This window comes from Dendrobates tinctorius, unplaced genomic scaffold (assembly GCF_039654945.1).
Source record: "Dendrobates tinctorius isolate UK_male_01 unplaced genomic scaffold, ASM3965494v1 ptg000019l, whole genome shotgun sequence".
In the NCBI taxonomy this organism is placed as follows: domain Eukaryota; kingdom Metazoa; phylum Chordata; class Amphibia; order Anura; family Dendrobatidae; genus Dendrobates; species Dendrobates tinctorius.
In genome coordinates this window covers 68,765,710-68,793,379 of record NW_027361687.1, presented here as the reverse complement: position 1 = coordinate 68,793,379, position 27,670 = coordinate 68,765,710, and the positions used below count along the sequence as shown (strand labels likewise).

General features: G+C 45.5%; 1 protein-coding gene across 1 annotated transcript in view; it reads right to left on the bottom strand.

The window, feature by feature from the left end:
• The window catches only part of LOC141083036 (uncharacterized), a 36,486-nt gene extending 17,536 nt beyond the window's left edge, over positions 1–18,950 (bottom strand). The window contains exons 1-4 of the mRNA XM_073567188.1: positions 18,902–18,950; positions 9,252–9,398; positions 8,713–8,799; positions 8,407–8,487 (exon numbers count right to left, since the gene is read on the bottom strand). Of these exons, the coding sequence (XP_073423289.1) occupies positions 8,407–8,487; positions 8,713–8,799; positions 9,252–9,398 (315 nt within the window). The 5' untranslated portion in view covers positions 18,902–18,950. The remainder of the gene's footprint in view (positions 1–8,406; positions 8,488–8,712; positions 8,800–9,251; positions 9,399–18,901) is intronic.
• Between the last annotated feature and the right edge of the window lie 8,720 nt (positions 18,951–27,670).

The following is a 27,670-nucleotide window of genomic DNA, read 5'->3' as shown; positions in this document are numbered from 1 at the left end:
CAAAGGCAAATAAAATAATGGGATGCATTAAAAGAGGCATATATGCTCATGAGGAGAACATAATTTTACCTCTATATAAGTCACTAGTGCGACCTCACTTAGAATACCGTGTACAGTTCTGGTCTCCGGTGTATAAGAAAGACATAGCTGAACTAGAGCGGGTGCAGAGAAGAGCGACCAAGGTTATTAGGGAACTAGGGGGTCTGCAATACCAAGACAGGTTATTACACTTGGGGTTATTTAGTTTGGAGAATTGAAGGCTTAGGGGTGATCTTATTACAATGTATAAATATATGCGGGGACAGTACAAAGACCTTTCTAATGATCTTTTTACTCTTAGACCTGTGACGGGGACAAGGGGGCATCCTCTACGTCTGGAGGAAAGAAGGTTTAAGCATAATCACAGACGCAGATTCTTTACTGTAAGAGCAGTGAGACTATGGAACTCTCTGCCATATGATGTTGTAATGAGTGATTCCCTACTAAAATTTAATAAGGGTCTGGATGCCTTTCTTGAAAAGTATAATATTACAGGCTATATACACTAGTTTCCTTAACCCCTTCCTGACATGAGACGTACTATCCCGTCCACGGTACCCGGGCCCGTATGACCGGGGACGGGATAGTACGTCTACCGCGATCAGCGGCGCCCACGTGGTGAGCGCCGCTGATCGCGGCCGGGTGTCAGCTGATTATCACAGCTGACACCCGGCACTACGTGTCAGGGGCGGTCACGGACCGCCCCCGACACGTTAACCCCTTGCACACCGCGATCAAACATGATCGCGGTGTACCGGGGGTTAAAGGGAAGCATCGGCAGGGAGGGGGCTCCCTCCGTGCTTCCCTGAGCCCCCCACGGCAGCGCAATGTGCAGCGCTACTGCGGGGGGCTCCTTTCCTCCAGGCCCCCGAATCCAAGATGGCGACGGGGGCCTTCGGGGGCCTGGGGAAGCTGGCTTCCTCAGTGCCTGCAAAGCGCAGGCATGAGGAAGCCTTGTGCACTGCCTGTGACAGATTGCTGATCTGTCACAGTGATCTGTGATGTGACAGATCAGCGATCTGTCACAGGACAGTGATGTCCCACCTGGGACTATGTAATAAAGTAAAAAAAAAATTAAAAAAAAGTGTAAAAATAAATTTAAAAAAATCGCCAAATAAATTAGTAAAAAAAAAAAAAAAATAGTCCCCAATAAATTCATTTTTTGAAAATAATAAAAAAAAAAACAATAAAAGTACACATATTAGGTATCGCCGCGTCCGTAACGACCTGCCCTATAAAACTGTCCCATTAGTTAACCCCTTTAGCGAACCCCTTAAAAAATAAAAAACGAAGCAAAAAATAATGATTTATTATCATACCGCCAAACAAAAAGTGCAATAACGCGCGATCAAAAAGACGCATATAAATATCCATGGTACCGCTGAAAACGTCATCTTGTCCCGCAAAAAACAAGCCGCCACACAGCATCATCAGCGAAAAAATAAAAAAGTTATAACTCGCAGAATAAAGCGATGCAAAAATAATTATTTTTTATATAAAATAGTTTTCATTGCATAAAACCGACAAAAACATAAAAAAACGACCTAAACGAGGTATCGCTGTAACCGTACTGACCCGAAGAATAAAACCGCTTTATCAATTTTACCGCACGCGGAACGGTGTAAACGCACCCCCCCAAAAGAAATTCATGAAACGCTGTTTTTTGTTCATTCTGCGTCCCAAAAATCGGAATAAAAAGCGATCAAAAAATTTCACGTGCCCGAAAATGGTACCAATAAAAACGTCAACTCGTCCCGCAAAAAATAAGACCTCACATGACTCGGTGGGTCAAAATAAGGAAAAATTATAGCTCTCAATATGTGGTGATGCAAAAACTATTTTTACAATAAAAAGCGTCTTTTAGCGTGCGACAGCCGCCAAACATAAAAACCGCCATAAATAGTAAATCAAACCCCCCGTTATCACCCCCTTAGTTAGGGAAAAATAATAAAATAAATTTTTTTTATTTATTTCCATTTTTCCATTAGGGTTAGGGCTAGGGTTAGGGCTAGGGGTGTGTTGGGGTAGGGTTGGGGTAGGGTTAGGGCTAGGGTTAGGGCTAGGGTTAGGGCTAGGGTTAGGGGCGTGTTTGGGTTCGGGTTGGAGTTAGAATTGGGGGTTTCCACTGTTTGGGCACATCAGGGGCTCTCCAAATGCAACATGGCGTCTGATCTCAATTCCAGCCAATTCTGAGTTGAAAAAGTCAAATGGTGCTCCTTCCCTTCCAAGCTCTGCTATGCGCCCAAACAGTGTTTTACCCCCACATGTAGGGTAGCAGCCTACTCAGGACAAATTGCAAAACAATTTTTGGGGTCCAATTTCTCCTGTTACCCTTAGGAAAATAAAAAATTGGGGGCAAAAATATCATTTTTGTGGAAAAAAATGATTTTTTTATTTTCACATCCGAGTGTTATAAACTTCTGTGAAGCACTTGGGGGTTCAAAGTGCTCACCACACATCTAGATAAGTTCCGTGGGGGGTCTAGTGTCCAAAATGGGGTCACTTGTGGGGAGTTTCAATAGTTTAGGTACATCAGGGGCTCTCCAAACGCACATGACACCCGCAGACCATTCCATCAAAGTCTGCATTCCAAAACGTCACTGCTTCCCTTCCGAGCCCCGACGTGTGTCCATACAGTAGTTTTCTCCCACATATGGGGTGTCAGCGTACTCAGGACAAATTGGACAACAACTTTCGGGGTCCAATTTCTCCTGGTACCCTTGGGAAAATAAAAAAATGGTGACTAAAAGATCATGTTTGTGGAAAAAATACGAATTTTTTATTTTCACGCCCGGGCGTTGTAAACTTCTGTGAAGCACTGGGGGGTCAAAGTGCTCACCTCACATATAGATAAGTTCCTTAGGGGGTCTAGTTTACAAAATGGTGTCATTTGTGGGGGGTTTCCACTGTTTAGGTACATTAGGGGCTCTCCAAAGGCAACATGACACCCGCAGACCATTCCATCAAAGTCTGCATTCCAAAACGTCACTACTTCCCTTCCGAGCCCCGACGTGTGCCCATACAGTAGTTTTCTCCCACATATGGGGTAGCAGCGTACTCAGGACAAATTGGACAACAACTTTTGGGGTCCAATTTCTCCTGGTACCCTTGGGAAAATAAAAAAATGGTGACTAAAAGATCATGTTTGTGGAAAAAATACAAATTTTTTATTTTCACGCCCGGGCGTTGTAAACTTCTGTGAAGCACTGGGGGGGTCAAAGTGCTCACCACACATCTAGATAAGTTCCTTGGGGGGTCTAGTTTACAAAATGGTGTCATTTGTGGGGGGTTTCCACTGTTTAGGTACATTAGGGGCTCTCCAAAGGCAACATGACACCCGCAGACCATTCCATCAAAGTCTGCATTCCAAAACGTCACTACTTCCCTTCCGAGCCCCGACGTGTGCCCATACAGTAGTTTTCTCCCACATATGGGGTAGCAGCGTACTCAGGACAAATTGGACAACAACTTTTGGGGTCCAATTTCTCCTGGTACCCTTGGGAAAATAAAAAAATGGTGACTAAAAGATCATGTTTGTGGAAAAAATACGAATTTTTTATTTTCACGCCCGGGCGTTGTAAACTTCTGTGAAGCACTGGGGGGGTCAAAGTGCTCACCACACATCTAGATAAGTTCCTTAGGGGGTCTAGTTTCCAAAATGGTGTCATTTGTGGGGGGGTTCCACTGTTTTGGTACATCAGGAGTTTTCCAAACGCGACATGGTGTCCGATCTCAATTCCAGCCAAAAACGTCAAATGGCGCTGCTTCCCTTCCGAGCTCTGCCATGCGCCCAAATAGTGGTTTACCCCCACATGTGGGGTATCAGCGTACTCAGGACAAATTGCACAATAACTTTTAGGGTCCTGTTACCCTTGGAAAAATAAGAATTGAGGGTGAAAAGATCATTTTTGTGGAAAAAATATGATTTTTTAATTGTATGGCTTTATGTTATAAACTTCTGTGAAGCCCATGGGGGTTCAAAGTTCTCACCACACATCTAGATAAGTTCCTTAGGGGGTCTAGTTTCCAAAATGGTGTCATTTGTGGGGGGTTTCCACTGTTTTGGTACATCAGGGGTTTTCCAAACGCGACATGGTGTCCGATCTCAATTCCAGCCAAAAACGTCAAATGGCGCTGCTTCCCTTCCGAGCTCTGCCATGCGCCCAAATAGTGGTTTACCCCCACATGTGGGGTATCAGCGTACTCAGGACAAATTGCACAATAACTTTTAGGGTCCTGTTACCCTTGGAAAAATAAGAATTGAGGGTGAAAAGATCATTTTTGTTGAAAAAATATGATTTTTTAATTGTATGGCTTTATGTTATAAACTTCTGTGAAGCCCATGGGGGTTCAAAGTTCTCACCACACATCTAGAGGAGTTCCTTAGGGGGTCTATTGTCCAAAATGGTGTCATTTGTGGGGGGTTTCCACTGTTTTGGTACATCAGGGGTTTTCCAAACGCGACATGGTGTCCGATCTCAATTCCAGCCAAAAACGTCAAATGGCGCTGCTTCCCTTCCGAGCTCTGCCATGCGCCCAAATAGTGGTTTACCCCCACATGTGGGGTATCAGCGTACTCAGGACAAATTGCACAATAACTTTTAGGGTCCTGCTACCCTTGGGAAAATAAAAATTGGGGTGAAAAGATCATTTTTGTGGAAAAAATATGATTTTTTAATTGTACCGCTGTACGTTATAAACTTCTGTAAAGCCCTTGTGGGTTCAAAGTTCTCACCACATATCTAGATAAGTTCCTTGGGGGGTCTAGTTTCCAAAATGGGGTCACTTGTAGGGGGTTTCCACTGTTTAGGTACATCAGGGACTCTCCAAACGTGACATGGCGTCCAATCTGAATTCCAGCCAATTTTGCATTGAAAAAGTCAAACGGCGCTCCTTCCATTCTGAGCTCTGCCATGCGCCGAAACAGTCGTTCCCCCCCACATATCAGGTATCTGCGTACTCAGGACAAATTGCACAATAACTTTTGCAGTTCAATTTCTCCTGTTACCCTTGGTAAAATAAAAAAAATTGAACCTGAAGTATTTTTTTTATGAAAAAAAGTTAGATGTTCATTTTTTTTTAAATATTCAAAAAAATTCCTGTGACGCACCTAAAGGGTTAATAAACTTCTTGAATGTGGTTTTGAGCACCTTAAGGGGTGCAGTTTTTAGAATGGTGTCACTTTTGGGTATTTTCTATCATATAGACCCCTCAAAGTGGCTTCAAATGTGATGTGGTCCTAAAAATAAAATGGTGTTGTAAAAATGAGAAATCGCTGGTCAACTTTTAACCCTTATAACTTCCTAACAAAAAAAAATTTTGGTTCCAAAATTGTGCTGATGTAAAGTAAACATGTGGAAAATGTTAGTTATCAAGTTTTTTGTGTGCCGTATCTCTGTGATTTAAGGGCATAAAAATTCAAAGTTGGAAAATTGCGAAATTTTCAAAATTTTCGCCAAATTTCCGTTTTTCTCACAAATAAACGCAAGTTATTTGAACGAAATGTTACCACAAACATGAAGTACAATATGTCACGAGAAAACAATGTCAGAATCACCGGTATCCATGGAAGCGTTCGAGAGTTATGACCTCATAAAGGTACAGTGGTCAGAATTGTAAAAATTGGCCCGGTCATGAACGTGCAAACCACCCTTGGGGGTGAAGGGGTTAATATTGCGTTGATCCAGGGAGCTAGTCTGATTGCCGTATGTAGAGTTTCCCCAATGTGAAGCTTTCTGTTTGCCACATGGGTTTTTTTGCCTTCCTCTGGATCAACATGTTAGGGCAAGTTAGGATAAGATATGGGTTGAACTAGATGGACTTAAAGTCTCCCTTCAACCTTAATAACTATGTTACTATGTTACCATGACCACTGATTGATTGCAGCGGTCATGCACCAACAACGATAAAAGAGTAATCGGGGATCCATAGGTGGGTAGTACGTGATATTTATTTTTGGGTAATGTGTAAAATAATTAACAAAGGTGTGGAAAACCCCTTTAAAACCTCTTCCTTACCGATGAAGTAATAGTACGTCATCGGTAAGGTCCCCCGCTTTTAGGTGGGCTCCGGCGGTGAGCCCACCTCAAAGCTGCAACAGGTCAGCTGTTATGAATAGCTGACATGTGCCCGCAATAGACGCGAGTGGAATCGTCGTCTGCCCGCGCCTATTAACTTGCTAAATCCCGCTGTCAGAGCTGACAGCGGGCATTTAAATTGCATTTCCGGCCGTCGGGCCGGAAATGACCTCATTGCCGACCCCCATCATGTGATCGGGGGTCGGCGTCATGTTGCTTGGACAACCAGAGGTCTCTATGAGACCTCTATGGTTGTTCCAGGCATATGGCTTTCAGAGCCACCCGGTGGTCGGCGCTGAAAGCACAGGAGTAAATTTGATACATATGGGCGATCTGCAAATCGCCCATATGTAGCAGAGCCGATCGGGTTGCGCATGCTTCTAGCCTCCTATGGGGGCTATTGAAGCATGCCAAAAGTAAAATAGAAAAATGTTTAAAAATAAAAAAAAAAGTTCAAATCACCCCCCTTTCACCCCAATCACAATAAAACAGTAAAAAAAAATCCCACATACACATATTAGGTATCACCGCGTTCAAAATCGCCCGATCTATCAATAAAAAAAAGCATTAACCCGATCGCTAAACGGCGCAGCGAGAAAAAAAATTCAAAACGCCAGAATTACGTTTTTTTGTCGCCACGACATTGCATTAAAATGCAATAATGGGCGATCAAAAAACATATCTGCACAAAAGTGGTATCATTAAAAACGACAGCCCGGCACGGAAAAAATAAGCTGTCACTCGACCGCAGATCACGAAAAATGGAGACGCTACGGGTCTCGGAAAAATGCGCAAATTTTATTATTTTTTTTAGCAAATTTTGGAATTTTTATTCACCACTTAGATAAAAGAGGACATAGACAAGTTTGGTGTCTATGAACTCGTAATGACCTGGAGAATCATAATGGCAGGTAAGATTTAGCATCTAGTAAACCTACCAAAAAAGCCAAGCAAAAAACAAATGTGGGATTGCACTTTTTTTTCAATTTCACCGCACTTGGAATTTTATTCCCGTTTTCGAGTACACGACATAGTAAAATCAATGGGGTCATTTAAAAGTACAACTCGTCCCGCAAAAAATAAGCCCTCATATGGCCATATAGACAGAAAAATAAAAAAGTTATGGCTCTGGAAAGAAGAGGAGCGAAAAACGAAAAAAGCTCTGGTAGTGAAGGGGTTAATGGGGTTGCTCGACACTGAATCAATTTTTTTTTTAGACATGGCTGGAGGTGATGTCTGCACCTCTGATTTGCTGCAGATGACAACAAGAGCGCATCATCAGATGTTTCTTTGATGACTTACTCTTCTGTTCACCCTTGATTTCCTGCAGCATTCCTGTGACTTCCAAGCAGAGCACACATCGCTCCTGGAACTGGTGCAGACCTCTGGAGCAGCCTGCACTGGTTAAATGGTGGACAACTACTTTAAGTTGCCTTTAAGTTACAATAACAGATGAAACCCATGGAGATGAGTGGCACTGTTTCTAGAAGAAAGAATCCATTTTTTAAGGGGTGCTTTTTTAAGCCAAAGGGATTCAGGAGCTGTTTAAGGGTGTGTGCACACGCTGCGGATTCTGCTGCGGTTCTGCAGTGGATTTGGCCCTGCGGGTCGGCAGCAGTTTTTGCTGCGGTGTACAGTGCCATTATTCCCTGTGGGAAAAAAAAAACCGCTGTGCAGACGGTGCAGATTTTTCCGCGCGGTTTTGAAACCGCAGAAAGAATTGACATGTCAATTCTTTCTGCGGATTCCGCTGCTCTTTGCCATCTCCTCCATTGAGGAGATGAAAAACCGCAGGCCAATCCGCAGATAAACCGCAGGTCTTTTGACCTGCAGATTTACCTGCAGATTTTACAAAATCCGCGCAGCCAAATCCGCACCACAATCCGCAGAGATTGCGGATTATCTGCGGTTTTGCCTGCGGTTTGGTCCTGCGGATTCACTATCTCCACAATGGTGGAGATAGGAACCCGCAGCGGTTTCCGCAGAAAGAATTGACATGCAATTCTTTCTGCGGATTCAAAACCGCAGCAAATCCGCGCGGTTTTTTCCGCAGCGTCGGCACAGCGTTTTTTTTTTCCCATTCAAATGAATGGTACTGTACACCGCAGCTAAAACTGCTGCGTGTCCGCAGCGGCCAAAACCGCTGCGGAAACGCAGCGGAATCCGCAGCGTGTGCACACAGCCTAAGGGTTTTCAAGGTAGAAACAATTTTTTGCATGGTATTAGGAAGTAAATAAAGGTGGAAGTCGTTTTTACTTTATGGACGTGGTCATTGTTCCAACCTCCTTACCAAACAGCTTTTGACAAACCCCATGATGTTGAAGTTCGGGGACAGGCGGCTGATTTCCGAGGGACTGAGCAGCATACAGACCTGTAGTGGAGAAAAATAGGGAATTTCTTGAGATCAGATCTTGAAGGATCTAGGACAAAACTGGAAACCACCATGCCTGTAACAGGGACTATTTGAGGACCTTTTTTTTCTGACTCTTTAGCAAGGTATATTAAGATTAGTGCTATTAGAACCCTCCATCTGCCTCATGAAAGGTCCAGATCTTCCTCACATCAAGTACCCAGATATTCCGATGATGGTCCTCACCTCCCAGGCGGTCCCAGCTGTGTTTGTTATGGTAAACACCTTGTTAGACACTCCATGCCGGAACATGCTCTTTTCTATGCTCCCACCCTGGATATACAAGAAGGAAATCTTGAAAATGAATAATTGTTATAGACAGTATCCTATAAGATATATATTATCAGAAAACAATTCTTTTCCTTGTATTAAATATATATTTATTCAACATAACAATTCAGTGGTATGAGAATGTCCTGGAGTCGCAGTCAACTAGATATTATCGCACAGTAGTGAAAAGAAAGACCATTGCCAACACGCTAAGCATTCTAGAATGTAGAGATCTATTCTTTTACATGTTCCGATTGGCAATAGATGTGAGCCAATCACAGCCAGAGCTCTGATATAGTGGGGATCTTCAAACTAACTGAACTAATGACAATGACCTTTGCGATTCTCCTAGTAAGGTGCAACTTTTTGATTTTTGTCACGGCCACCCTTTGTTTGACACATACAGGGTGAGCCATATAAATATAAATGGCCCACCCTGTATTCTTCCCTCTTACCTCCTTGTTTAGAAGATGTAGTTGAGTGTTTTGGTTGGTGACGATGTAGAGGCGACTTTTACTGACCCGAGGGAACTTCAGAGCAACCTCATGTTGTTTTACCGAGTAGTCGTTCTGTACCTCGAAGACTGTGACCTTAGAGTCCATCTGTTCAGCAATGAGATGGGTAAAAATTATACTGTATGAACTGGAGTATCTAAGCCTATCAGGAGTGATGCGGCATTCTAAAATAGTGTATCCAAGCCATTGTTACATGTTTGTATCTTAGGCAATCAGAGTCACTTATGCATTATACGGTTTGCAGCGTCACGTTGTCTGAGTCAATCGTGATACTTTTTGCTTCGGCAGTGCATCTAATTCTGACATGTGTGATACTGTTTGTCAAGTCTGTGCAGCTAAGCCTGACATGTGTGATACTGACAGAGGTGTATCTGGGGGGGCAGCCAGGGCATGTGCCCCAGGTGCAGCCGGCAGGGGGAAGTAGTGGAGCTGCTTAATGCGGCGGACTGCAGTGTCTCCTCTGGTGGCTGCATTCTGCCGCCCCCCCCCCGGACTCGGAGTCGGCAGTTCTTTGAGCTGGCTGTCAAGCTGACAGCCGGCACAGAGAAGCTGCAGTGTGCCGGCTCCCAGTGTTAAATTGTACTCGAATCTTACAGACACGAGTACAATTGAGGCCCTGACTGCCTGGTCAGAGTGACGCCGGCAGCGTGATGAGGTCATGTGATCACACTGCTGACGTCACTCGCCGGCACCCAGAAGAGCGAAGATCATTGGTGGTAAAGCTGAAGCTGGAGCTGAAGACACCAGAGATTAAGGCTATGTTGTGCACACTTGCAGAATTGCCGCGGAAAATTCTGAGGCAATTCTGCAACTTCTTGCCGCGGGAAAATTGCGGGAAATTCGCTTACGGAATTCACGGAAAAAATTAGCGTTTTGCAAGAGTAATTAGCTTGCAGAATGCTAGCGTTTTCCAAGCGATCTGTAGCATCACTTGGAGAACTGATTGACAGGTTGGTCACACTTATCAAACATAGTGTTTGACGAGTGTGACCAACTTTTTACTATTGAGGCTGCCTATGCGGCATCAGTAGTAAAAGATAGGATGTAAAAAAATAATAAAAAATATTGTTATTCTCACCTTCCGATGGCCCCCGATCTGCTCTGCGGCACTCCCGGCATCTTCCGGTCCCAGTAATGCTTTGCAAGAAGGACCTGCGATGACGTCGCTCTCGCGAGAGCGTGACGTCATTGCGGTCATTCGCGCAAAGCATTACTGGGACCGGAAGATGCCGGGAGCATGGTGAGAGGTGGGAAGGATATCGGGGGCCGTCGGAAGGTGAGAATAACAAGATTTTTTATTTTTGTTCTGTTTTTTTACAGGTTATGGTACCCAAGGCCTGGAAGACAGTCTCCCCTCCTTCAGACCCTGGGTACCATCCGCACATTGAGCGCTCACTTCACGCATGGTAGGCATAGCCACATGCGAAAAATGAGCGTTTAAATGCGATCCTATGGGTGCGGAATCCCCTCGATTGCGCAAAAAGAATGAGCATGCTGCGGATTTTCTCGCTATGCGTTTCCGCAGCAGAAAAATCCGCAGCATTAGTACAGCACTGCGGAATCCCACAGGATTGCATGGGATGCAGTTTTCTTGCGTTTTCGCACGTAAAAAGCCGCCGCGAAAACGCTAAAAAAACGCATCGTGTGAACGCAGCCTAAATGTAGGGGAAGATGTACTCTGGGGTGGGGGGGATTTATTCTGTGAGGGGGATTTTTTGTGGGGGGAGATTTATTCTGTGAGGGGAAGATTTATTCTGTGGGGGGACTTAATCTTTATTCTGTGGGGGGGGATTTAATCTTTATTCTGTGGGGGGGATATTTATTCTGTGAGGATGAATTTATTATGTGAGAAGGGGATTTATTCTGTGAGGGGAGATTTATTCTGTGAGTGAAGGATTTATTCTGTGAGTGGAAGTATTATTCTGTGAGTGGAAGGATTATTCTGTGAGTGGAAGGATTATTCTTTGAGTGGAAGGATTATTCTATGAGGAGGATTTATTCTGTGGGGGGGATTTATTCTGTATGTGGGGGGGGTTATTCTGTGGGGGGATTTATTCTGTAAGTGGAAGATTTCTTCTGTGAGGAGGATTTATTCTGTGAGGAGAATATATTCTGTGGGGGAGGTTTATTTTGTGGGTGGGATTTATTCTGTGAGGGGAAGATTTATTCTGTGGGGGATTTATTCTGTGAGGAGGATTCTGTTGGAGATTTACTCTACGAAAGGATTTATTCTGTTGGGATTTATTCTGTGGGGGGGATTTATTCTATGAGGAGGATATATTCTGTGGGGGGATTTATTCTGTGAGGAGGATTTATTCTGTGGGTGGGATTTATTCTGTGAGGGGAAGATTTATTCTGTGGGGATTTATTCTGTGAGGAGGATTCTGTGGGAGATTTACTCTACGAAAGGATTTATTCTGTTGGGATTTATTCTGTGGGGGGGGATTTATTCTATGAGGAGGATTTATTCTATGGGGAAAGATTTAGTGTAAAGGGGGGAGAGATTTGAGGACACAAGTTTGGGGAGCAAGGGAGGGACAGGTGCAGGCACAATATGGAAAACGGGAAAGATTTGAACCCACAGTATGAGGTGCAAGTGGGAGATGGGGGGGCATGTATGAGGAAACAGTATGGGGGATGGTTGCATTCACAGTATTATGATTGGGAGAGACAGGTTCAGACACAGTATGGGGAGAGGGGGATTGGTGCAGACACAGAAGGGGGTGATGGTTGCAGACACAGTATGGGGAGTCAAAGGGATTTGTGAGGTGACAGTATGGTTAGCAGGGGGATGTGAGAGAAGACAGCATGAGGCGACAAGGGGAAATGTGTGAGGAGCCAGTATGGGGGGGAGGGAGTGTGAATGGGCACAGAATAAAGACTGAGTAGTGTGGCGGGATAGCATGGGGGAAAAGTGCAAGGTCACAGCCATGGAGGGGGAGTGTGGTGAGGAGACAGAGTATAGAGACTGGGCCCTATAGGGGGGACACAGAGCGAAGATGAGCCCCAATATAGAAAGGAAAGGGCAGTGTGGTGGGCATGTACCATAAGAGGGACAGTGTGGGGGTCATATTTTGTGCAGAGAATATAGTGAGGGGCAATTATTTATTCAGAGGCTCAGCAGATATTTGTAATCGGGAGCATTATAATAACACTGCTATCCTTAAGGGCGTCGTGTGAGGATGTGCTGCACAGGACCGGAGAAGATGGAAGTTTGTGGAGACAAGCTGTGGGACAGAAGAATCATCATGGTGTCTGGACAAAATGAAGATTAAACGAAAGAGACGCTGTCTCTGGAGTTGTTCATCGATAAATGTACCTGTATGCAAATTTTTTTTGTGATACTAATTCCCATATTTTTTATTTATGTTACGAACATTAAAGGGGTTGTCCAGTTTTGTGATGAGTCTGCAGTCATTCTATGTGACTGCAGACTTTTGAATTCTCACACTGCGCACTGGACACTGTTAGGATTCTTTTGTGCCGGTGATTTACATACTGTACATGCGGTCACATGCTGACAAGACAAGTCTAGTTGGAATGTGGCCAGAAGTATTCAAATTGCATACATTTGCTGACATGACCGTCCACTCTTGCCATCGGCAAGGGAGAATCCTAAAAGTGTACAGTGCAAGCCTGCAGTCACATTGGAGGAGGCCTGAGCAACAAACTCTTTCAGTATGTCTTTGGCTTCTGAGTTGCCAGGTCCTGTCCTGCTATTGCCTCCCAGGGGACTGCATACCCTGGTCCGTACCTGTACCCTGTGTCACTCGTTCCCTCCTCCCAGGGGGCTGCATACCCTGGCCTGAATCCTTGATCCGGGCCCTTATCCCGCACCTGACCCTGTCTGTACTAAGTCCTAAACCTGTGTCTGTTTGTATCCCTGTCTGTCGCCTTCCCTATCCCGCTGTGTGTTTCCTTGTGTTCACTTTTTCTGCTCTACTCTTTGCTCCGCACCTTGCGGTTCGGCTCAACTCCCTACTGGTTCCTGTCCCTCCAGTCTGAACTGGTTCCTAACTGTTCCTACACACTACTCATACTGGTCCGTGTTCCTGTCCTTCCCTTCCTGCTACTCCAGTCTGAACAGGTCTCTATCTACTCCCATATACCACTGATACCTGCCCGTCGTGCCTACCAGAGTGCCAGCCATGCCCACCTGCCTACCAGAGTGCCAGCCGTGCCCACCTGCCTGCCAGAGTGCCAGCCGTGTCGTCGACACTTGCCCGCACCTGTCAGTGTTTTATTCCCCAGTGGGATCAGCTGCTACAGCCAGACACAGCCCTGGAGTGATACATGGCAGCTACGTGCCGCACAAGCCTGACCTCACCATCAGAGGCTCCAGTGAACACCAAGGTAGCTGCTTAGGCCTCTTTCACATTTCAGTTTTTTGACGTCAGCTAAAATCCGCCGTTTTTAGAAAAAAACGGATTCGCCATTTTTTTTGGCAGAATCCGTTTTTTTCCCACAGACTTACATTAGTGACGAAGTGCGACGGATGGTTGTCCGCTGTCTGGAGTGGACGGACATTGAAACGTTTTTTTGTCTGCGTTGAAACGGCGAATCCGCCAACGGATTCCGTTTTTTTATACTGAGCATGCCCGGAAGAGCTTCCATTCATGTCATTTAACCCCAAAAGCTGTTCTGGCACCGAAAAAAAACTCTCTCTCCCTCTCTCTCAAGAGTTCTGTTCCTTTAAATTTCATACACTGGCGGCTGCATCCGTTTTTTGCAAATATGCAATGGATCCGTTTTTTCACACTGACGGATTGGAGCTGACGTCAAAAGACTGAAGTGTGAAAGAGGCCTTAGTCACGCCCCTTCCAGGGTAGTCTGGTTTGTGGCACAGTGGGGCCACAATCCTCGCTCACGCAATCCAGTCAGGCCGCGAGCGTAACAGTGCATCTAAGCCTGTCATGTGTGATACCGTATGGCGAGTGTGTGCATCTAAGCTCATCATGTGTGATACCGTATGCCGAGTGTGTGCATCTATGCCTGTCATGTGTGATACCATACTGTATGCAGAGTGTGTATCTCAGCCTGTCTTATGTGATACTGTATGCCGAGTGTGTGCATCTATGCCTGTCATGTGTAGCACTGACTGCCACAAATTCTTTACTATAAAATAAGTCAGTTTTTGTGGGTCCTGTTCCTCAATGAAATCACTAAAAAGGATTTTTTGAAAATTAACAATCCAATTTTATAGACGGTATCATTGAGAGACTCGTGAGACATTGGGGGATCGCACAGTGGTCAATATGGATGGGAGGAATTGTAAGAGTCAGAAAGACATAAGTGGATACAAAAGTAAGCACCCAAAAGAACTACAACTTTGTCTTGGGTTTTATTGACTCGCCTGCCCAGAAAGGTTAGTTTGTGGAAGGAGAGAAAGAAAACCCTTCCGCATGTTCATCTAGGACAGGACCATGATGTCATCCAGTTAAGGAATGGAGGAGGGTCATCACTCACCAAACACCATTTTGAGGACCTGTGGAGCTCTGGCTAGACCAAACAGAACATCCACGAATAGGCAAACCATAGAACGTGCCCAACAATTTTTGCAGATCTGGACGTGTAGATATACATCCTTGATGACCACTGAGGAGAGGAGATCCCATGGATTCAATCAATCTGCAGGGTCAAATATACTTGCTAACATGGGAGATCAGTTGGGTGACCTCAGCCAGATCTTCAGGTGGCTCGCCAGAGAAGATGACTTTGTCTATTTGGCCTATTCTGTAGTTGCCCTGCTGATCCAGGAAAATGCAAAAATTGGTCTCAAGGTCAAAAGAGCCTCGTCAAGGGAGGATATGTTGACATCTCTGTGGCTGTGTTTTGATTAGGCCAGCATCGGAAGAGAAAATGCAAACACTGATGGTACACGCGGAGTTGGTTTCATAGGATGAAAAAATACAGCAGTCCATCAAGTTCAACCTTTCTCCACCAATTTTGTCATAAAATTATCTATAACCCACAATGTTGTGTGTACTGAGGAAATCATCCGGCCTTTGTATAACAGCTGGTATTGTGTTGGCCATTACTACCTCTTGTGGTCCGCATTCCACAGTCTGACTGCTCTAACTGTAAAGAGTCATTTCCTATTTAGCTGCCGGAATCGCCTTTCTTCCCCCCGTAATGAGTGGCCCCTGGTTCTTAGAATCGTCTTTGGAAGGAATAAGTCATGCGTCGTCCTCTGTACTGACTACCCATGTATTTATACATGGAAATGAGATCCCCTCTGATACATCTTTTTTTTCTAAGGCCGGGTTCAGATTGCGTTATGGCAGTCCGTCTAACGGACTGTGTTACACCGCGGCAGTAACGCTGCCATAGACTGCCATAACGTGGCACATCACTAACGCATGTCTTAATTGGCATGCGTTAGCGATGTGCCGTCATTCTGTGACAGACCCTTGGACGTGGTCTGCAGCGTCCGAGGGTCTGTCACTGCTAGCGCAGGTGAAGCATCTGTACTAGCGGGAGGACATAACGCTATGCGTTGAACGGACTGCATTTAGCCTAAGCTAAACTCCGTCCCCAGTGCATTACTCTACATTTATCAGCATTACGCCTCATCTGCCGAGTGTTTGCCAATTCACACATCTTATCCAGATTGTTTTGCAGAGGAAAGGGAAATTTTCACCATTGTTACCTGAGGCATAACTGCAACGATCTCTTCTGGCTAAGGCTATGTGCACACGCTGCAGATTCACTTGCGGGTTTTTTCCCGCGGATCCGCAGGTAAAGTGACCTGCGGTTTTGCTGCGGTTTCACACCTCTACTATGTTAAAGGTGTGAAACCGCAGCGGAATCCGCAGAAACAATTGACATGCTGCGGTTTATAAACCGCAGCAAAACCGCACGGAAAAAACCGCAGCGTGAGCACTGCGGTTTTGAAAACCCATAGGCTAACATGGTAAAGTACCATGTCTGCGGAACTGCTGCAGTTCTGCAGGGCCAAAAACGCTGTGGAACCAGTGGCGTATCCAGGGGGGGGCAGCCGGGGCAGTTGCCCCGGGCGCAGCCAGCAGGGGGGCGCAGTCGGGCCGCCTAATGCAGCGGTCCGCAGTGTCTCCCCCCCGGCGGCTGCGCTCTGCCGCCCACCATCCTGTGAGCCGGCTGTTCTCTGTGTCAGCTGTCAAGCTGACAGCCGACGCAGAGAAGGAGGCCGCGCCGGCTCCCAGGCAGCAATTGTACTGGTGTCTATACAGACGCCTGTACAATTAGCTATGACCGCCGGGTCAGAGCGACGTCAGCAGCGTGATCATGTCATGTGATCACGCTGCTGACGTCACTCCCCGGCGCCCAGAGCAAACGCTGGTGGTAAGTGTGCTCCTCTGTGGAGCTGAAGAACCACCGAAGATGGGAGATGGGGGGGTGTTAATGAGTGGGGGGGGTTATTGAGTGGGGATGGGGGTTAATGAGTCGGGGGGTTAATGAGTGGGGGTTAAAGTGTGGGGGTTAATGAGTGGGGGGTTAATGAGTGGAGATGGGGTTTAATGTGGGGATGGGGGTTAAAGTGAGGGGGTTAATGTGGGGATGGGGGTTAATGAGTGGGGGGTTATTGAGTGGAGATGGGGGTTAATGTGGGGATGGGGGTTAAAGTGAGGGGGTTAATGTGGGGATGGGGGTTAATGAGTGGGGGGGTTAATGAGTGAAGATGGGGGTTAATGAGTGGGGGGTTAATGAGTGGAGATGGGGGTTAATGTAGAGATGGGGGTTAAAGTGTGGGGGTTAATGTGGGGATGGGGTTAATGAGTGGGGGGGTTAATGTGTGGGGGTTAAAGTATGGGGGTTAATGAGTGGGGCGTTAATGAGTGTGGGGGTTAATGAGTGGCTATGGGGGTTAATGTGGGGATGGGAGTTAATAAGTGGGGGGTTAATGTGTAGGGGGTTAATGTATGGGGTTTAATGAGTGGAGATGGGGTTAATTAGTGGGGGTGGGGGTACATAATGTGTGGGGGGATTTGGGAGTAGGGACAAGGGATTATTGAGTGGGGATGGGGGATACTTAATGTGTGTGGGGATTTGGAGTGGGGATGGGGGGTACTTAATGTGTGTGGTGGATTTGGAGCGGGGATGGTATTTAACGTGTGTGGGGAGATTTGAGGACACAAAATGAAGAGTATGTATGAGGGCATATATGAGGAAGCAGTATGGGGGATGGGTGCAGACAGTAAGGGGTGCGAACGGATGAATTTATGTGGGCACAGTATGGGGAGTGAGGGTGATGGGATGTGTGCAGACACAGTATGGGGAGTCGAGGATATGTGTGAGCAGACAGTATAGAGAGTGAGGGGGTAAATATATGAGGAGACAGTATGGTGAACAGGAGGATGATAGAGGAGACAGTATGAGGAGGGAGGGGAATAGTGTGAGGCGACAGTATATTGCAGACATTTTTATTTAGGAGCATTATAATGACACTTCTATCTTTAAGGGCATCGTGTGAAGATTTGCTGCAGAAGACCGGAGAAGATGGAAGTCTGCAGAGACGAGATGTGGATGAGAAAACTCATCATGGGGTCTGGACAAGAAGAAGAAAAGGAGAACGACTGCAGAGACGACGTCATCTATAAGGTACCTGGATGTAAATATTATTAGTGATACTGACTAATTCTCATGTTTTTATTTGTTAGGAACATTAAAGGGGATGTCCAGGTTTGTGCTGAGTCTGCAGACATTCTATGTGACTGCAGATGTCTGAATTCTCACAGTGCTCACTGAACGCTGTTAGGATTCTCTCGTGCCGGTAATTTACATACTTGCGGTCACATGCTGACTAGACATGTGTGGCCTCACTCAATGAAAATGAACAGAGCGAGGCCGGGCACGTCTAGTCGGAATGTGGCCAGAAGTATATAAACCACATACTTGTGCTGACATGACTGTATATCGGCAAGGGAGAATCCTAAATGTGTGCAGTGCATTCGTTGTGAGAATTCAGAAGCCGCAATGTCAGGATTCAGCTCTGCAGGTTCCAGTGTCATCACATGGACACTTCACTCATATGCGATTTTCATAGATGTGGTCCTGTGACAACGAGCTTCTCTTCCTGCTTTCAGTTTTTTACTGAACATTGAGAGCATTAGGGAGAGCAGCTCGTGGGTACATGGCTAAGTGTGTAAGTCACATATGTACTTTTTTTTGTTGGGGGGGGGGCGCCGAACCAAATTCTTGCCCCGGGTGCCAGAAAGCATAGATACGCCTCTGTGCGGAACCACATCAAAACCGCAGTGTGTGTACATAGCCTCAGAGTGGTTACAACCGCACCTGCCATGGATTCTCCTGCTTCCTGTGATGTTACAAACAGAGCAGCTCCTTCTCTAGGAGATGAAGGAACGGCTCTGTCAATGTCACATCGCCGGCAGGAACCATTTGTGACTGCTCTGAGCCAGGATAGTCGCGTGGCAACTACCTGCTGCTAAGTGCTCAGCCCCAGAGGGAAAGTATAAAAGCTCCTGAATAACCCCTTCACCATTCTCCCTCCTCACGCAGCATAACAGGAAAATCATAAAAGGCAAAAGCACTAAATATAATAGCAGATGAGTCTGTCTCGGATGGACCGCAAGCTAAATCCGTGTCGTACTTACTTTTCTTCTCGCCCTCCGAGTCCTTATCAGACTGAACTTTATCCGGTGAGTAGAGTAGGATTAGTTTCCCTTTCACTTCTTGTAATTCACACCAACTTATTCAGCCTGAGGCTGGTAACTCCCAACCTTGGAGGCATTTTCCATTTTTGCCCTTTACTTTTCCTCTCCTCTTTTTCAAAGAGCTGATGATATTGCTGCATGAAGACTTGTTTTTTTTCTAGTTATAGTTTTAAATGGCACCATTCAATTTAATTTATAAAGTAATGTAAAGCACAAAAACAAAAAATCAAAGGGGGATGACATGGTGTAAAAAAATAAATAAAAAATCCACCATTTCTTGTTTTGTAGGACATTTGCACCTGCATTGCGGTGGATAGGTGACTGGGCAATTGGTAGCATACCGGAATGATGCCCCAGGATCTAATCGCTTCATTGTAGCTGTCAGACATTGAAAGCGGCGCTGCCACTACTTAGAAATTAAACATGCTCAAATGACAGATGTAGAGTACTGGGGAATAGAAACATATGCCACCCACCCAGGAGGCTCTGACCATTCTCGTGGTAACCCAAAAAAGAAGGATCATTATTCTTTACACTTAGACTTATAGACCTACACCATCACAGACTGGATCTTCTTGATCATGTTCGCTTTGGAGGCTGGCAGTCCCTACAAGGATCTCGGAAAGGGAACTGGACCAGCAGAAGGTTTCCATGACCGTAAAGTCCACATGACCAATATTAGATGATGGGCTCCACATGGAGAGGACAGATGGCAAGCAGACAAGCGGCACCCGCGGTGAGATATACTGGAGCGGAAGTTACAGAGTGTTAATCTTTGGGGTTGAGTATCAGGTGCGAGGATTATGCATGTCGCCTTAAAGGGAATTTTTTACAACAAACTAATCCCCCACCCTCAGACTATTGATATGGTCATGTTTGTCTTTGATAGATTGCCAGCCACATATTTAGTTATGTAATCAGTTGCACTCTCTGGCTGAAAATAAAATAATTTGTTTTAGTTCATATGCAAATGAGGCTTAAAGGGAATCTGTCACCTATTTTTTCGAGTATCTGCTGCCGCTACCGCCATCAGGGGCTTATCTACAGCATTCTATTATGCTGTAGATAAGCCCCCGATGTAGCCTGCGCACTGCAGTACTCTGCTCTACCCTCAACAGGGCAGAGAGTGCGACTGCGCAGGAGCCACTACGGGAAGCAAAGAAGGGGATGTCACCATTAGAAGATGGGAGGCGCCGGACCAGACCAGGACAGCCATCAGACCAAAACAGGACCCGGACCGCCCCTGGGTGAGTATAATAGAATTCATTTTTCTTATCTTTCAGGTTACAGCTGGGGCTTATCTACAGCATTACAGAATGCTGTAGATAAGCCCCTGATGGCGGTGCCAGCAGCTGATACTCGAAAAAATAGGCGACAGATTTTCTTTAAAGGGAAGGTGACATCCAAAAAAATTTTTTTCAGCATTTGAAAAAATGTAAAGAATTAATGTTTACATTTTCTTTAAAAATATTATCATTTGTTTTTAATTTTGTAAAATATGAAAAATAATTTTAAAAAGTTTGGCATTTTCACTTGTTAACACTAGGGGGAGCAGCTACTGAAGTTTGGCACAAAAACCTAGTGCAACTAGCTCACATTACTGCACTGGAGTAAATATGGGCGGAATCTGCTGACATGGGTGTGGTGTCACTCCTCTCCTCCCCTTCTGGGTGTTTGCTAAGGGAAAAGAGAGGATGACATCTAGGGACCCTGTGAGCAGTCATTTTCATGGGGCCTGAAAAGTTACTGACGGTCTTTGAATGTAAAGTCTGGATCAGAACAGGTCATCAATCAGCAGAAATGTTTCCTGGATTTCTGTGGAGCAGACAAGCAGACGGTCCATCCATGTGTATAAAACACAGCACTCTATGTACAATCCCTGGCACTGAACAGGGCGCCCCCCACAGACCAGCACACTGCTCTCCTGAAATACTCTGTGCTGCTGTCACTCTGCTCCTTCCACCATACATCAAGCCTCTGTCGCCTCGCTTTCACACATCGCCAGGACAGGATCTGAGGAGAGGAATGGGGTCTTCGGTCACTGAGGATGGCAGGCAGCAAGGATTCTGGGAGCAGGGTGACAGCAGCACAGAGTATTTCAGGAGAGCAGTGTGCTGGTCTATGGGGGGCACAGAGGGAGATATATGGGGGAGGAGCAGGGAGACAGCAGCACAGAGTATTTCAGGAGAGCAGTATCACACGGGATAGGATTAAGGGCCTGTCACACTAAGAGATATCGCTAGCAATATCGCTATAACTAGTGACGTTATAGCGATATTGCTAGCGATATCGCTGTGTGTGATACTTACCTCCGACCGGCTCCCCCGCTGTCTGTCGCTGATCGCGCGAGAACATCCTGGACCGTTTCTCGTCGTCAGCTTCCTGCTGTAACGACGCGTGGAGCCGGGCGGGAGGACGCAGGATCGCCTAGTGTGACAGGTAAGTAGCGATCCCCGTCCCCAGCGATGTCGCTGGTGAGATCTGCCTGTGTGGCAGCTCACTAGCGACCACTTAGCGATGCACCAGCGATCCTGACCGCGTCATATCACTGGTCAGGATCGCTGGTGCATCGCTAGGTGTGACAGTACCTTCAGATACACGGCTCAGCAGTCAGTATCATACAGGATAGGGTTAGATACACGGCTCAGCAGTCAGTATCACACAGGATAGGGTTAGATACACGGCTCAGCAGTCAGTATCACACAGGAGGATTAGATACACGGCTCAGCAGTCAGTATCACACAGGAGGATTAGATACACAGCTCAGCAGTCAGTATCACACAGGAGAGGATTAGATGTCCAGCAGATGGCCAAGTGTTTTGAAAGAGCAGGGAGCAGCTCCTCCTATGTTTTGCAGGGGCAGCAGCTGGTCGGGTGATTTGGAAAGAGCAGCTCGGTCTCCAGCAGCTCGTCCTGTATCCTCTCCTGCAGCTGGAATGTGCAGAGTGAACATCCAAGCCCTGTTATGCTGGAACTGTACAGCATCCAGGGCTTGCAATAGAGTGTACATGGAGCTAAGAGGAAGCACGGGGCTCTCTCTAATAAGATGGTGTCTGGCCACACCTACAGCTGTGAATTGAGCTGCCCACAGAGGAGTGCCCAGTTCCCTCATGATTCAGCTGCAATGATAGAGATAGGGGTCAGGAGCCGACTGTTATGTCTTATGTCCAGGGACTGCCGTAAATGAGCATGGAAAGTGTCGATCAGCAGCCAGAGAGGTAAGATGGCAGCCCTCAGTGGCTGCATTACTACAGAAAAAAAAAAAATCCATACACACCACTGAGTCAAGCTTAGGGGACAATATCTTTTTAAACTATTTTCTTTTTTACATTCAATTATGAAAAAACACGGCACCTTCCCTTTAAGTGCTCTGGGACTGTTAAAGCACTTTCCAAGCCGCTGACTCCCTGGCTCTATTTTCTGGCCAGCTCCACATTCTCCTTCAAGACTGACAGTTCAGGAGCTTGGCTACCATACAGCCCACCTAGCAGAGAAAACATACATTTTAGTCTATTACTATTATCTGTTCAGAGCCACTGCGGTATAAAAGGGAAAAATGATAGTTACTTACAGTCTTTAAGGGGAGTATCCTGACTGGTAATCCATCTAAAATAAAAGCTCAAAGGGAAATCTAGTTAAGGCTTCCAGGACCAGGATTAGATCACAGGGAGGCATTCTTGGGACACGTATCAGTCTAAATCGGTTTTAGGAAGTTTTGCCCTCACCAATTTGCCCCAGGTACATTTCGCCCCCGCACATTTCGCCCCCAGGAGGATTTGCCCCCTCACACTTCAACCCCGTACGTTTTGCCCCCACAGTTCGCCCCCGGATTTTTCACCCCCAGCAGTTCACCCCTGGATGTTTCGTCCCAAAGAAAACAAAAAGCAAAAAACACAAATATCCTGAACTAAAAAGTAAAAAATGTGTACTGCAAATAATGCATAAAGGTAATAATAATAAGGGTATTTAGTAAACATAATTTTGATCAAAATAATGTACAAGCTATCCCGCCACGTCACGGCAACCCTTGTGGGACAGTCCCTACTCTAGTATTTAAAACCTTTTCACTTGCCAAGTGGCGTGAATGTGAATAAGGGTCGAGCGGCTGAACCACTAGTAACAGTGTAGGCCAGACTGGATGGCTTTCCCAGCTCAGAAAGAGGGCGGTCACACCCATATATGCACTGAATGCACAATGGAATGAATAAAAGACAAATCTGCACTGAGAAAAGTAAGTTAATGTGTATGCACAATGTAAGTGCATATTAACACATGACCATTAACCAGAGAAAACAAAAAGCAAAAAACACAAATGTCCTGAACTAAAAAGTAAAAAATGTGTACTGCAAATAATGCATAAAGGTAATAATAATAAGGGTATTTAGTAAACATAATTTTGATCAAAATAATGTACAAGCCATCCCGCCACGTCACGGCAACCCTTGTGGGACAGTCCCTACTCTAGTATTTAAAACCTTTTCACTTGCCAAGTGGCGTGAATGTGAATAAGGGTCGAGCGGCTGAACCACTAGTAACAGTGTAGGCCAGACTGGATGGCTTTCCCAGCTCAGAAAGAGGGCGGTCACACCCATATATGCACTGAATGCACAATGGAATGAATAAAAAACAAATCTGCACTGAGAAAAGTAAGTTAATGTGTATGCACAATGTAAGTGCATATTAACACATGACCATTAACCAGAGAAAACAAAAAGCAAAAAACACAAATGTCCTGAACTAAAAAGTAAAAAATGTGTACTGCAAATAATGCATAAAGGTAATAATAATAAGGGTATTTAGTAAACATAATTTTGATCAAAATAATGTACAAGCCATCCCGCCACGTCACGGCAACCCTTGTGGGACAGTCCCTACTCTAGTATTTAAAACCTTTTCACTTGCCAAGTGGCGTGAATGTGAATAAGGGTCGAGCGGCTGAACCACTAGTAACAGTGTAGGCCAGACTGGATGGCTTTCCCAGCTCAGAAAGAGGGCGGTCACACCCCTATATGCACTGAATGCACAATGAAATGAATAAAAAACAAATCTGCACTGAGAAAAGTAAATTAATGTGTATGCACAATGTAAGTGCATATTAACACATGACCATTAACCAGAGAAAACAAAAAGCAAAAAACACAAATATCCTGAACTAAAAAGTAAAAAATATACTGCAAATAATGCATAAAGGTAATAATAATAATAAGGGTATTTAGTAAACATAATTTTGATCAAAATAATGTACAAGCCATCCCGCCACGTCACGGCAACCCTTGTGGGACAGTCCCTACTCTAGTATTTAAAACCTTTTCACTTGCCAAGTGGCGTGAATGTGAATAAGGGTCGAGCGGCTGAACCACTAGTAACAGTTTAGGCCAGACTGGATGGCTTTCCCAGCTCAGAAAAAGGGCGGTCACACCCCTATATGCACTGAATGCACAATGAAATGAATAAAAAACAAATCTGAACTGAGAAAAGTAAGTAAATGTGTATGCACAATGTAAGTGCATATTAACACATGACCATTAACCAAAGAAAACAAAAAGCAAAAAAAAAATATCCTGAACTAAAAGTAAAAAATATACTGCAAATAATGCATAAAGGTAATAATAATAATAAGGGTATTTAGTAAACATAATTTTGATCAAAATAATGTACAAGCCATCCCGCCACGTCACGGCAACCCTTGTGGGACAGTCCCTACTCTAGTGCATATATGGGTGTGACCGCCCTCTTTCTGAGCTGGGAAAGCCATCCAGTCTGGCCTAAGCTGTTACTAGTGGTTCAGCCGCTCGACCCTTATTCACATTCACGCCACTTGGCAAGTGAAAAGGTTTTAAATACTAGCGTTAGGACTGTCCCACAAGGGTTGCCGTGACGTGGCGGGATGGCTTGTACATTATTTTGATCAAAATTATGTTTACTAAATACCCTTATTATTATTATTACCTTTATGCATTATTTGCAGTACACATTTTTTACTTTTTAGTTCAGGATATTTGTTTTTTTTTCCTTTTTGTTTTCTCTGGTTAATGGTCATGTGTTGATATGCACTTACATTGTGCATACACATTAACTTACTTTTCTCAGTTCAGATTTGTTTTTTATTGTTTTTTATGTTTCGTCCCAAGCAGTTCGCCCCCAGATGTTTCGCCCCCAGCAGTTCGCCCCCAGCAGTTCGCCCCCGGATTTTTCACCCCCAGCAGTTCGCCCCCGGATGTTTCGCCCCCGGATGTTTCGCCCCCAGCAGTTCGCCCCCGGATGTTTCGCCCTCAGCAGTTCACCCCTGGATTTTTCGCCCCCAGATTTTTCGCCCCCAGATGTTTCGCCCCAGCAGTTCGTTCCCGGATGTTTCGCCCCCGGATTTTTCACCCCCGGAAGTTCGCCCCCGGATGTTTCGCCCCCAGCAGTTCACCCCGGTAGTTTGCCCCCGGATGTGTGTACCCTGTTTTGCCCCCAGAATTTTGTGTTTGGATGTTTCGCCAGTTTGTCCTTGTGGTTCATGAATTCCCGTCCGTCATCAATTCACATGTCACAAAGGTACTGTACAGAGTGCTGCACTTTTGTGACATTTTAAATCAACTGTTTCCATCTGTAAACCTCTCAACTGATTGCATTATAGTGTCAGAGCATTTTGCCGCAATTTTAACAAGACATTTTCCAAAACGTTTCTGAAACGTTTTTGTGTTACATAAACATAACATGAAAAAAATAAACGGATTCAAAAATTGTAGTGTGAATAAGGCCTGATTTAGGTGGGGAATGTAAACCACTCTAAAATCAAAACATTTTGTGAACTTTTACCTGACCTAGCACTGAGCTGCTTTTTTGCAAGTTTTGTTGCAGATGTAACAATTTTTAATGTCAGGTGTCCTGCAAGTTACATTAGACTAGCTTTTATTCCATCTTTACATGAGAATATAGCAGTGTCTAAAATCTCTACAAAGAGAGAGGTGTACTAGCACAACAAATCAGTCAGCTTCCACAGCAATTCACTTTCTACAAGTATGAATTCAGTTCTATCCAAACGTGGGAAGAAGACGTTGGTCTGCGAGAATCACATTTACGTATTTTCCAAACGTACGGCTGACGATGTCCATTCCATCTGGGTCTGTGAAAAACGGTTGACTTGCAAGTAACCAATCCCCACAACCACGCAGCACAAGCAGCAAGACCTGAAGCAATCCGGACTTGTCAATGAGGCGGTCACCAGGGCAAGGACAACACAGGAGACACCACCACAGATTCTCACAGAAGTCATTTCAGGATCCCATTCTAATGTTGTAGCACTTCTCCCAAGGAAAGCATCACTGAAGAGAACAATACGATTATCAAGGCAACTTGGCAATATTCCAAGGGTGCCCCAAACCCTTGATCAACTTGTTATTCCCCAGGAGTTCCAGGGGATCAATATTGATGGTATCCAGTAGAGTTGAGCGAAACGGGTCGAAAAAATTCAAAAGTCGCCGACTTTTGGCAAAGTCGGGTTTCATGAAACGAAACCCGACCCTAGGATGAGGTCGGCCACGAGGTCGGCGACTTACGCGCCAAAGTCGCGTTTCAAAAGTTTGTTTTGCGCTCTTTTTCAGCCAATCAGGATCCACGGACACTGTGGGCAACGTGATGACCTAGGCACGGGTCACCAGCATCTTTCAGAAGGGCATGCAAGTGATTGGCTTGCTTTGGTGGGCGTCACAGGGGGTATAAAAGGGCGTGCACGCCGACCGCCATCTTACTTCTGCCGATCTTAGTATAGGGAGAGGTTGCTGCTGATTCTGTAGGGAGAGCGTTAGGCAGGGAAGAAGACAAAAAAACTGCTTCTGCTGCTAGCGATTTGGCCTGCACAACACACAAGTCACTGTGTGTGCTGTGCAAGGGGAGGCTATATTGTGGTGTATCAGTGGTGTTGGTTGTTGGGCTGCCTTTTAAGGCTTCCTGACACGCTGGCATTGCTGTTTACCCACTGCTCCGCAAACTGCTTTTTTAAAAGCAATCCAATCTCCCTTATCCTCTAGTCACTTTTGTCACAGCTGTGCCATCGAGCCTGTCACATAGCGCTCAGATATCAGTGGGCCTCACACAATCCACAAGTGTCCAGTGTCCAAAAGTGTGCGCAGAGATTCAAAATCTCCATTATCCTCTCGTCACTTTGGTCACAGGCAGCTGTGCCATCGAGCGTGTCACATAGCGCTCAGATATCAGTGGGCCTCACACAATCCACAAGTGTCCAGTGTCCAAAAGTGTGCGCAGAGATTCAAAATCTCCATTATCCTCTCGTCACTTTGGTCACAGGCAGCTGTGCCATCGAGCGTGTCACATAGCGCTCAGATATCAGTGGGCCTCACACAATCCACAAGTGTCCAGTGTCCAAAAGTGTGCACAGAGATTCAAAATCTCCATTATCCTCTCGTCACTTTGGTCATAGGCAGCTGTGCCATCGAGCGTGTCACATAGCGCTCAGATATCAGTGGGCCTCACACAATCCACAAGTGTCCAGTGTCCAAAAGTGTGCGCAGAGATTCAAAATCTCCATTATCCTCTCGTCACTTTGGTCACAGGCAGCTGTGCCATCGAGCCTGTCACATAGCGCTCAGATATCAGTGGGCCTCACACAATCCACAAGTGTCCATTGTCCAAAAGTGTGCGCAGAGATTCAAAATCTCCATTATCCTCTCGTCACTTTGGTCACAGGCAGCTGTGCCATCGAGC